The following is a 12,229-nucleotide window of genomic DNA, read 5'->3' as shown; positions in this document are numbered from 1 at the left end:
CATTATAAGGACTGTTTTGGAATCCCCATTCTATGTAATATCAACAGAACTTTTGTGGTCCAACAGAAAATCTGAATTGCTCTCTGACCTCAGGGGGTAACTGAGCAAGACAAATTCTTTTAATTCAGAGGGTGCTTTGTGTAACGAAAAACCACTTGTGGCACAAGGTGGGCATCAGGCACCATCAACGTCTAACATATTGGAAGTTTTCACTTCAAATATATATTTTTAAAAGACTGTATTTTCCAAGGCACATAACATACTTCTCAAAAATACTTAGCTCTTAAAATAACTTTATCTCATACACTTGTGTGAAATAGCTAGAAAATCTTGAATTTTCTGTAGTGTTGGGTCCTATTCAGTGTCATGTCAAATGTTTTCTCAATCAAATTTATCAAAGAGACAATTCTAGGATGAAAAAGAAAATCAATTCCTTAACTTTATGTGAAACAAAAGACTATTGCTCTATGTATAATATGATAAAGAGGAGCTTCAGACCAATGTGCTGCTGAGCAAGCTCTAGAAGATACCATTAAAAAGAAACACAGGAAAGAAAATAGAATTTCAAGGTGATCAAGGTTTATTGGTAATCATACATTAGCAGAGGATGTACATGGTGAAGCTGATGTTAATGGCAGTTAAGTGTCTCCATCTATTTCATTTCAAATATGAACATGGCAGGATTAGCCTCTCCTCCTAGTAATTTCCCACAATTTTGCCAAGAATTCTATTGATAGATTTAGAAAAGGAGTTCCAGCAAAAACCAAACAAACCTACATTTGAAGAGGAATGAAAATAAGTGTAAAACTGTATTCACAAAATGTGAATATTAAATAAAAATATTTAATCTTTATTGCTCTTCAATCAATACACTGGATAAATAGTGGTCAGGGTTAGTGAAGAGACCATTTTTCCATGAGTCATTATTTAGTCTAAACATGGATTATTAGGACTCAAGAATTTCCTTGACAATATAAGAAAGAAAGTGAATCATTTTATTTCCTAATTTTTATTTCTTACATGACAGTTCTACTAGTGTTGCATCTTCATAATTAATCATGTTTGAAAGAGTTCTAAGTGATTCAGTTGGCCTATTGAAGAAGGAAGAAGCAAGAAAAAAGTTTCACTAAATGAAGATTTAAACATCAAGTTTGTTGCTAGTTTTGCAGCATATAGTTCAAGAATGTTAGTAAATTGCTTCTGAAATGGAATAAAACACAGCTTCATATTTCTATGAAAACTGTCTCCCCTTGTTTCCTTTCCACTCTTTTATGTATATAGATATTTAGTTTATAAATAAAACTCTTCCTATCCTTCACTTAGTGTGGCTTTAATAGCCTTTAAAAAAAATCCTCAGAAGGTAATACTGCCTTTTGAAGACTGGGAAATAAAATCAATTCATTTTGAACTCTCTCGAAAGCCCCCCAATCCCTCATTTACACTTCTAGTTTTAGCAAAAAAATCTGAGCCTGTGCTTAGGTAAGTTCCATCCAGGTAATGAAAAATGCAGTTAATATATTACGCAAATTGTGACTTTTAGTCCCAGGTGTTAAGTCAATCCTATCATGACTTCTATTATGTCCTTTAAAGAAAAGGGTGATCAGTGACTTCCTTGAGGTCTCTAGGGCCTTTCTTTTTGAGAAGTGAAAGAGATCTTAGTCACTGCACTTTTATATTTAGAATGACCTGACCTAAGCATAGTGCTGTGGGGAAGCTGCGTTTTACTTAAAGTGGTGGGTTATTTTTTCAATAATTTCAGTGAGCTCACAGAGAAATTCTACATTGAATTTAACTGTAAGCTGATAAATATCTTCCATTAGTGAATTAAATATGATGATGGAAACATGATTTTAATCCTGTTTTGGTTACAGAGAAATCTAATATTTGCTACTTCAGGATCTTTTTATCACTTGTTAATGACATTGGGAATTTGTTCTAGTGACTCCAGAGAGTTTACAGGGAGACATGCCCTGTATTCTGGAAGTAAGTGACCCAGTCCCATGGTCTTCTCAAGTAGTCCAGGGGTCTCAGTGACTTGGAGCGCATAAGTAGGTAAGTACCACTGACAGCTATCAGTGTTCCAAAGAAAAAGAGTCCTTTCTTTATCACCTGTAAAAAAGAGCAAGAACTTTCACTTTATTTGTGCAGAGATTAAAATCTTGCAAGTAGACTTCATTTTTAAATGACGTTTTATACAATTTCCTCTTTGTTCTTTAACCTGAAACAGTGATGTAATTGCATGACCACTAGGTGAAGTCCTGCAATATCTGGTAAGGTCAAGAATTTGGAGCTTCCTGCCTCCCTCTCTTCCTCCTCTCTCTCTTCCCAGAAACTCCTGAATCTATGTGTTCTGTATAAAGAATTCTTAACAGCCTTTGTCCAGCCATAAAAAAAATTCACAGTTGAAAAAAACAGAACTGTTAACTCTGTCTTGAAAGAAGCCACAAATGATTCAGTCATTGCTCAGACCCTGCACAAAGTGATGGGTTCAGTGGCCTCTGTGACTTGGAAGACACACATTCAAAGACTTAAACATGCACCTTCACCACCTACAGTCTATCAACCACACGAGCTGAGGCTCTGTCTAGTCTGGGTTGTGTGCACTCTCGTATCATCCTGGTCTCTTTCACTGCACTTATTGTCTTGCATTCTAACTGCCTGTCACTGTCTCTTTCCCCTTTGGACTTTTAGTTCCTTGAGGGCAGGGACCTTATTTTATTCACCTCTGTATGAATAAATCTTGATTCGTTCCAATCTAGCCTCTAAATCTTTCTAAAATCCACACCTGAGACTATGAGCTGCCTTTGTCTTCCTGTTTCCCTCAAAATAATATTCAAGATGTTTCAGGTCCTACTTACTATTCCAGCTCCACCTCTAGCCATTTTCACACATATGTGCTTCTTCCAGGTCCACTGAAATACTTGCCATTCCCATTCTGAATGTGTGAGAGGTTTCTTCAACCTCCACGCCCCCCTCCCTATGCCCATGCCCATTCTCCACCAGGGCAGTGCCTCTCCACTGCAGGTGTCCATTTCCCCCACTAGTCTCTGAGCTATGCAAAGGGTAGGGGCTGCTTTATGTTCATCACCATGCCCAGCTGAATGTTTACATACTATTTGTTTAGTGAGTGAAGTTGTAAAGTTTCCACAGTGGAAGATCAGGAATCTGAATCTCCATTTAATGGCATCTGTGAGTCAACTGCCCAAAATTAATGTGGAATAGCATTACACTGGAATTAGACTGTGTTTTATAAGTGATTTGATTCTGTCCAGTTTTGTAAATTAAACCCATAGGAGTATTGCATGAAGCAAAAGTCAATTGCTAAATAAAAGTAAAAGGTCACATTGCTAAAATAAAGTAGAAAGTTTAGAAATACTAGCATCAATTTCTTTTTTGAATTTCTTCTCCTCAAGGATTGCCTCTTCTTTGTAATTTTGTTCATTAGGCATTCTGCCACCTGTGTATCCAGGACATTTTTTAATTTGGAAGGCAAACATCTAGTGTCTGTCACATTATTTCCGTATTTGCCTGAGGTAAACATAACCATATCACTGTGAACTTCAACACATCAGATTAAAAATAAGTGTAATCTGTTCCAACCTGTTTTTGCCAATGCCAACGCAGCACTGCCTCATGGTATCTTATTCTGGAAAAGGTGACCTGTAAGAAAGTTTAAAAAGTATTCTTGTGTATTCTTTAATGGCTAAACAGAAGATTAAAATGAGGAAAAGTCTTAAATCCAGACCTTACCATGGTGTAAAGAGGGATAAAGGTAGATGGCATAATAGCATGAAGAAATCTCTCTATGTTCTTTTGGAAGAGGAACCACCTTGAGTTGACGTGTGCTCGCATCTGCAATAATGTAAGGAGTCTCAAAGAATACCTTGAACAAAGTACCTTTAATTGTTTACTGCAACTTTATCACTCTTCATTCCCATTCACCACAAAGCCAGACTAAAGGTAGTCAAATAAATTCTTATTTCCAATCCTTCTCAGTCATTTCCAATCCTTTTCAGTCAATGTCAGAGAACAATAACTTGAAAAGGTAGAGCAATTATGCAAAACCTGTTAGAGAACTCTATTTTGCTCGGGGGCCAACTCTATTTCAGTAAGAGTTTGTTTGTATGGATCTGTGAGTAGTCTGTGAGCCCAAAGATTTGACTAATTTCTGTTAATTCCTGGTCAGTTTAGAACATTATTTATGGCAAGAAGAGATCTGTTTAAAACTAGGCCTGTCTTGATATACTCCATATTCAGGATAAATATTATGTTGTAGTTGTCTTGTTTGCAAAGACAAGGCAAAATACATCAGTGAGACTTCCAGTATCTTATAGAACTTCCTTCACCACATATGAAACAATTCTGCTCAAGTTGAAGTCTACTTTATTTCTTTCTGTCTTCAGGAGAGATGGAAAACAACTATACTCTTTTTAAAATTTTTATCTTGTAAATTTTTTCATTTGATTATTTAAAAACTATAACCACAACCATTTACTGTGAGGTTTTCAGGTGACTGGCTTAAAATGGAATTGTGTTTTTCTTCTGAGTAGTAATCTACTGACTATGAATTTCTTTGGTATTACATATTTCTTTCAGTGCAAAAAACCCAGAAGGATATTCAGTGCTAATTTAAGTTTGCAGCTTATAATGTTAAGAATGGCAAGGTTATTTAATGTCTCTTAAACTTTCCAAATATGTTAACTCATATCAAAAATATTTTTTCATTAAAATAGCATATTACTACCTCTACTAAATGTCTAAGTCTTGAGCCTATGAATTATCAGATATTGAAACCAGACATTTTGTCATTTTTGTTACCTCCTAAATGTCCCTGAAATGTAGATGGAGATGATGTGTGTGGGTCATTATCACTGTCTTTATAGTCAAAGTTCAACTATGTGTAAGGAATGCTCTGTGTGTGTGTGTGTGTGTGTGTGTTTTCTCTTGGCACCTATTCTTATGCAGCATGCATGAGACGGAACTCAAAGAAACATTAAAGCAAAGGATGTTTATTAGAATATCAGTGCATGATCTCATTGAATAGAACCAAACATTCTCACTTGCCTCTATGTAGTTGTACATGGATAGGTCTGAAATTGCATGGTCATCTGGAATTCTTAATCTTGAGAATTCAGGAAGGCACATACCTAGAAACCAAGTTAAATAATAATGTCTTTTCCAAAACAGTCTGTAAACAATGTGCTTGACTCTACACAGTTCAAATGAAATGGTGTATTCTCTATCAATGTTCTCTCTAACCTTTTAAAACTCTGGACAGCAAGACTGTATGACCAACAATCTATGAATACTGAGCAATAACACATGGGCATTTCCCATTGCCTATGATTTAATGAAACTTATGACAAAGTTGTTATAATATATACTAGATTAGTGAATCATTATTTTTATTTTGCAAATGGAAAGCAGTTCATATAAATGACTGTAAATGACCCCAAATCCTTAGAATTTACTACTCTCCTTTTTGTTCTTCTTTGCTACCCCATATACATTTGTTTCATTTGTACCTAAGCCACCTTATTAGCTTAAACATACCCCGTTATTCTGTTATCGCCCAGAGGCAGGACTCATGTTATATTCATGTTTGAAAACTTAACCTGGTATATGGTAAACACTGAATAAATATTTGATAAATTAATAACTTACTAATATAACTTCACAGGGCCAGACAACTCTAGTTTTGAGGAAGCCATTTCTAAAGTCAGAGAACATGGGTGCAAGTCCCAGCTTCTCCACTTCTAGCTACTTGACTTTGGGCAAGTTACTCTCCTCAGTTGTAAAATAGGGACAAGAATAGTACCTATGCCCCATGTTTTTCATGAGATAATACGTTAAAAACCAGCAAGATACCCAACACATATTACATGTTCAGTGATGTTAGTTATTATTGTGATAATTATTGTTCTATCTTCATTCTCCTGTAACTAAAACCAGTATTGACAGTATGTTCTGTTATATGAGCCCTCCATCTGTCTCCATCATTGTCATTACATGCCAACCAATCACACAAGGGCTAAGAAGGGAGGAAACAAAATACTTCTGGATCCTGAGCATCTGAGTGAGATAACTGGGAAAGAAAGGAAGAAAACCAGAAGAAATTTACCCTGGAATCTATAATCTCTTCAGATTCAGACAATATAGTATTCACTGACTCCCTATAACACTATAAAAAAAATTTTTACTGTGAATTTACTTTGTTCCAGGCTTTAAAAAAAAATTTTTTTTTCTTGATGTATAGTTGATGTACAATATTATATGAGTTACGGGTATACAACATAGTGATTCACAATTTTTAAAGGTTATACTCCATTTATAGTTATTATAAAATATTGGCTATATTCCCTGTGTTGTACAATATATCCTTGTAGCTTATTTATTTTATACCTTGTAGTTTGTAACTCTTAATCCCCTTCCCCTATCTTGCCCCTCCCCCTACCGTTTTACCCACTGGCAACCACTAGTTTGTATCTGTGAGTTAGGCTTTTTTTAAAAAAAGCTTTCCACAAATCATTTGATTTAACCTTCACAACTCTCTGAAGTGGTATTATCCCCACTTTATTGATGGGAAAAAAATCTGAGACTTTAAAAAGATAAAGTGACTTGTTCAAGGTCAAAGGGCTAATAAGTCAGCAAGTCAAGACTGGAATCTGGGTGTAGATTCAAAGCTGGTTCTCTAAGTCTGTCCCTTACCTGAAACAGGTTTAAATTCAGAGGTGACCTTTGAGAACATGTAATGCTGAGAAGCAGTAAAAGTTATCCAGTTCTCAGGCTACTATTTGCAATTTATTTTACGGATGAAAATTATGTACATTTAATTTAACTTACTTTCAGAATTATACATAAAGTTTAAAACTTCAATACTTGTAAAATTAATATATTTCTGGAATTAATTTTAATCAAAAGGCAAATGGAAGTATCAGATGCAAGCTTTGATAAGGCAAAAAGCAAGAAAGTGCTGGAGCTTCTAAAAGTGTTTCTGAGGGCATGCTGTAGGGATTATAGGCATGAGGGTTAACTGGGCTGAGAGGGAGGGAAAGGAGTATATCTCTGCCAAACTTTGGTGCTCGGAACTTTTATCTTTGTATTGATCGATACATAGACCTCCGTGTAAAAACTTAAAAGAAACTATCTTTTCCTCTCTGGGTGTTCCTTGTCTGATATGGAAAACAACAGTGGCATAGAGTGTTAATAGAAAAATTTATAATCCTGAACAGGAAATATGCATCATGGTTTGTAATCTTCCAGGATCAGAAATAGGTGTACAATTAATCAGCAAGGCTAGTCCGTGTCCAATTGAGAAATTTTACTTACTAAGGTCATTATTGAATTTATCCATTAATTCATCAAATACCAAGCAGTCTTCAAATCCCTAAAACAAGAAAAAATAAACTGTAAATAATAAATACTTCTTTAGCAATTTTGAATAGACTTTTCATTGGTGAGTATAATTCGCAGGATGTTTACTCTCAACCAGCACATAACAGCCAAATAGTCACACTTAGCATTGAATTCTGATTAAAAAGACAATTGACTGCATGTTTGATGGTTTTGTCTTTGCCTGATTTATTCATATATATATATAAAATTTAGAATATGATCAAAATTTTAAATTACTTGTAATTTTGACAATTCCATTGCTTCTTCAAGAAGCAAAAATAATTATATTGTTCTACCATGAACATTAGAATAATATTTAAACTATTCAGGGCTTTAAGATTCACATTTAGAGCAATTTAATGACAGGATAGAACTTTCATATTAACTTACTTCCTATAAGCCAAGATTAAAGCAAATTTCCAATCAACAAATCCACAAAATTAGTAAGGTACTATGCTAAATGCAGTAGGGAGAAGAAAATAAAAAGCTATGTTTCCTGCATCCTAGGAATTCAAAATATGGTTTTAAGACAATATAAAAATATGTAAAGGTTAAGAAAGAAAATACTTCTATATCAATTTTACATATCATACCTGAAGCAAATAAATTTGTCAATTATATAGGCTGTTAATGCTATAGGAATTTAGAAATGAGAGATACCATATAGGGATGAGATAACACTCTTAAATTCTTTATTTAATTAATTCATTTATTCCTGGAGAATCCCTATGAGATAGGTACTATTAACATCCAAATTTTACAGATAAGGAAGTAGAGATAAGTTAGTTGCATGAGAACATATTCTAATAAATCATGAAGCCAGGTTTTGAACCAGGGAGTTCTAATTATCCACTATGCTAAAATTGATGTTTCCTTACTTTTTTAAAAATTTAAGTACAGTTGACTTACAATATTATATTTATTTCAGGTATATAACATAATGATTTGATATTTTTATAGATTATACTCCATATAAAGGTATAATAAAATATAGACTATATACCCTGAGCTGTATATTACATCCTTGCATCTTATTTATTTTATGCCTCATAGTTTGTACCTCTTAATCCCCTTCATCTATCTTGCCCCTCCTCCTACCCTTCTACCCACTGGTAACCACTAGTTTGTTCTCTGTATCTGTGAGTCTGTTTCTGCTTTGTTATATTCGTTCATTTGCTTTATTTTTTAGATTCCACATATAAGTGAAAACGTACATTATTTGTCTTTCTTTGTCTGACTTATTTCACTAACCATAATACCATCCAGGTCCATCCACGTTGTTGCAAATGGCAAAATTTCGTTCTTTTTTATGGTTGAATAATATTCTGTTGTATATACATAGCACTTCTTTATCCATCCATTGTTAATGGACACCTAGGTTGCTTGCATATCTTGGCTATTGTAAATAATGCTGATATGAACATGGGGTGCATATATCTTTTTGAATTAGTGTTTTCATTTTCTTTGGATATATACCATGAGTGGAATTTCTGGACCATATGGTAGTTCTATTTTTAATTTTTTGAGGAACCTCTATACTGTTTTCCTTAGTGGCTGCACCAATTTACATTCCCACCAACACTACTAGAATTCCCTTTTCTCCACATCCTTGACAACACTTGTTCTTTGTTGTCATTCTGACAACTATGAGATGATATCTCACGGTGGTTTTGATTTGTACTTCCTTGATGATTAGTGATGTTAAGCATCTTTTCATATGCCTGTTGGCCATCTGTTTGTCTTCTATGGAAAAATGCCTATTCAGGTCTTCTGCCCATTTTTTAAATTGGGTTGCTTTTTTTCTTGACATTGAGTTCCATGAGTTTTTATATATTTTTGATATTAACCTCTTATCAGACATTACATTTGCAAAGATCTCTCATTCAGTAGGTTGCCTTTTCCTTTTGTTGATAGTTTCCTACACTGTGCAAAACTTTTAAGTTTGATTAGGTCTCACTTGTTTATCTTGCTTTTGTTTCTTTTGCTTGAGGAGACAGATCCAAAAAAATATTACTAAGACCTATGTGAAAGCTTTTGTTTTCTTCTAATAGTTTTATGGTTTCATATCCTACACTTAAATCTTTAATCCATTTTGAGTTTATTTTTGTATATAATATGAGAAAATATTCTAATTTCATTCTTTTACATGTAGCTGTCCAGTTTTCCCAACACCACTTATTGAAGAGACTGTCTTTACCCCATTGTATATTTTTGCCTCCTTTGCTGTAGATTAACTGACCATATGTGCATGGGTTTATTTCTGGGCTCTCTGTTCCATTGACCTATGTGTCTGTTTCTGTGTCATTACCATACTGTTTTGGTGACTATAGCTTTGTAGCATAGTCTGAATTTAGGGACCATGATACCTCCAGCTTTGTTCTCTTTTCTCAAGATTGCTTTGTCTACTGAGGGTCTTTTGTAGTTCCTTACAAATTTTAGGATTTTTTTTCTAGTTCTGTGAAAACTGTCATGAATATTTTGATAAGAATTGCATTAAGTTTGTAGATTGCTTTGGGTAGTATGGACATTTTAACAATATTAATTCTTCCAATCTATGAATACAGGATATCTTTCCATTTATTTTTATCATCTTTAATTATCTTTATCAATGTCTTATAGTTTTCAGAGTATAATTCTTTCACCTCCTGGGTTAAATTTATTTCTATGTGTTTTATTATTTTTGGTGCAATTCTAATGGTATTCTTTTCTTGCTTTCACTTTCTAATAGTTCATTATTAGTGCATAGAAAAGCAACAGATTTCTGTATATTAATCTTATATCCTGCCACTTTACTGAATTCATTTTATTAGTTCTAATATTTTTTTGGTGAAGACTTTAGGGTTTTCTATATATAATATGTCATCAGCAAATAGTGACAGTTTTACTTCTTCCTTTCCAATTTGGATGCCTTTTATCTCTTTTACTTGTCTGATTGTTATGGATAGGACTTCCAGTACTATATTAAATAGAAATGGTGAGAGTGGACATCCTTATCTTGTTCCTGATCTTAGAGAAAAAGCTTTCAGCTTTTCAGGCTGAGTATGATGTTATCTGTGGGTTTGTCATAAATGACCTTTATTATGTTGAGATATGTCCCCTCTGTACAAATTTTGTTCAGAGTTTTTATCAGAATGGATGTTGAATTTTGTCAAATGCCTTTTCTACATCTATTGAGATGGTCATGTGATTTTTATCTTTTGTTTTGGTAATGTGATTTATCACACTGGTTGATTTGCAGATATTGAACCATACTTGTACAGCAGGGATTAATCCCAGTTTATCATAGTTTATGATTCTTTTAATTTATTGTTGAATTTATTTGCTAATATTTTGTTGAGAATTTTTACATCTATATTCATCAGAAAAATTGGTCTGTAATATTCTTTTTTTTTTTTTTTGTAGTGTCTTTGTATATTTTGGTATCAGGGTAATGCTGGATTCCAAATGAATTTGGGAGTGTTCCCTACTCTTTAATTTTTTGGAAAATGTTTGGTAGAATTCTTCTGGGAAGTTATTAGTCCTGGTTTTGTTTGTTGAGTGTTTTTGATTATTAACTTAGTTTCAATACTAATAATCAGTCTGTGCAGATTATCTATTTCCTCCTGATTCAGTCTTGGAAGATTGTATGTTTATAGAAATCTATCTATTTCTGTAAGGTTGTGCAATTTGTTGGCATATTCATAGTATTCTCCTATGATTGTTTGTATTTCTGTGATAATGGTTATATCTTCTCCTCTTTCATTTATTATTTTGTTTATTTGGATCCTCTCTCTTTTTGTCTTAGTGAGCCTGGGTAAAGGTTTATCTGTTTTCATTTATCATTTAAAAAAACCAGCCCTTGGTTTCATTGATCTTTTCTATTTTTTTTTTTTTTGAGGGGGGTTCTCTATTTTATTTATTTCCACTCTGATCTTTATTATTTCCTTCCTTCTGCTGACTTTGGGCTTTGTTTTTTCTTCTTTTTCTAATTTCTTCAGATGGTAAGATAGGTTGTTTACTTGAGACTTTTCTATTTTCTTGAGGTAGGCCTGAAATGCTATAAACTTCCCTCTTAAAACTGCTTTTGCCATTCTGTAGATTTCTATTAAGTCCACCTGGTCTAATGTGTCATTTAAGGCCACTGTTTCCTTATAGATTTTCTGTCTGGATGATCTATCCATTAAGGCAAGTGGAGTGTTAAAGTCCTCTACTATTATTGTATTACTGTCAATTTCTCCCTTTATGTCTGTCAATATTCACTTTATATATTTAAGTACTCCTATATTCGGTGCATATATGTTTACAATTTTTATATCCTCTTCCTGTATTGACCCCTTTATCATTATATAATGCCCTTCTTTTTCTTTTATTATAGACTTTGTTTTAAAATTTACTTTGTCTGATATGAGTATTGCTACCCAGCTTTCCTTTTGTTTCTATTTGCATGGAATATCTTTTTCCATCCCCTCATTTTCAATCTGTGTGTGTGTCTTTAGCTCTGAAGTGAGTCTCTTGTAGGCGGCAGAGAGATGGATCTTATTTTTTAATCCAATCAGCCACCCTATGTCTTCTGACTGGAGCATTTAATCCAATGACATTTAATGTGGTTATTAATAGGTATGTACTTATTGCCATTTTATTATTTGTTTTCTGGTAGTCTTTCTTTGTTCTTTTCTTCTTCTTTTAGTCTCTTCCTTTGTGGTTTGATGATTTTCTTTAGTGTTATGTTTGTGTTCCTTTCTCTCTAATCTTTGTGTATCTATTGTAGGTTTTTGATTTGTGGTTACCATGGAGTTCATATATGTTGACCTAAACTATACCTACTTGTTTTAAACTGATAGACATTTAAGTTCAA

The 12,229-nt window shown here is 33.6% G+C and overlaps 1 protein-coding gene across 1 annotated transcript in view; it reads right to left on the bottom strand.

Moving 5' to 3' along the window:
* Positions 1-557: 557 nt before the first annotated feature.
* The window catches only part of KMO (kynurenine 3-monooxygenase), a 55,672-nt gene continuing 44,000 nt past the window's right edge, over positions 558-12,229 (bottom strand). The window contains 6 exon segments of the mRNA XM_068541663.1: positions 558-1,969; positions 1,972-2,109; positions 3,601-3,660; positions 3,751-3,852; positions 5,065-5,147; positions 7,330-7,387. Of these exon segments, the coding sequence (XP_068397764.1) occupies positions 1,907-1,969; positions 1,972-2,109; positions 3,601-3,660; positions 3,751-3,852; positions 5,065-5,147; positions 7,330-7,387 (504 nt within the window). The 3' untranslated portion in view covers positions 558-1,906.

This window comes from Eschrichtius robustus, chromosome 3 (genome assembly GCF_028021215.1).
Source record: "Eschrichtius robustus isolate mEscRob2 chromosome 3, mEscRob2.pri, whole genome shotgun sequence".
In the NCBI taxonomy this organism is placed as follows: Eukaryota; Metazoa; Chordata; class Mammalia; order Artiodactyla; family Eschrichtiidae; genus Eschrichtius; species Eschrichtius robustus.
The sequence above is the reverse complement of the archived record's forward strand: the minus strand, read 5'-3'. Positions and strand labels throughout refer to the sequence as shown.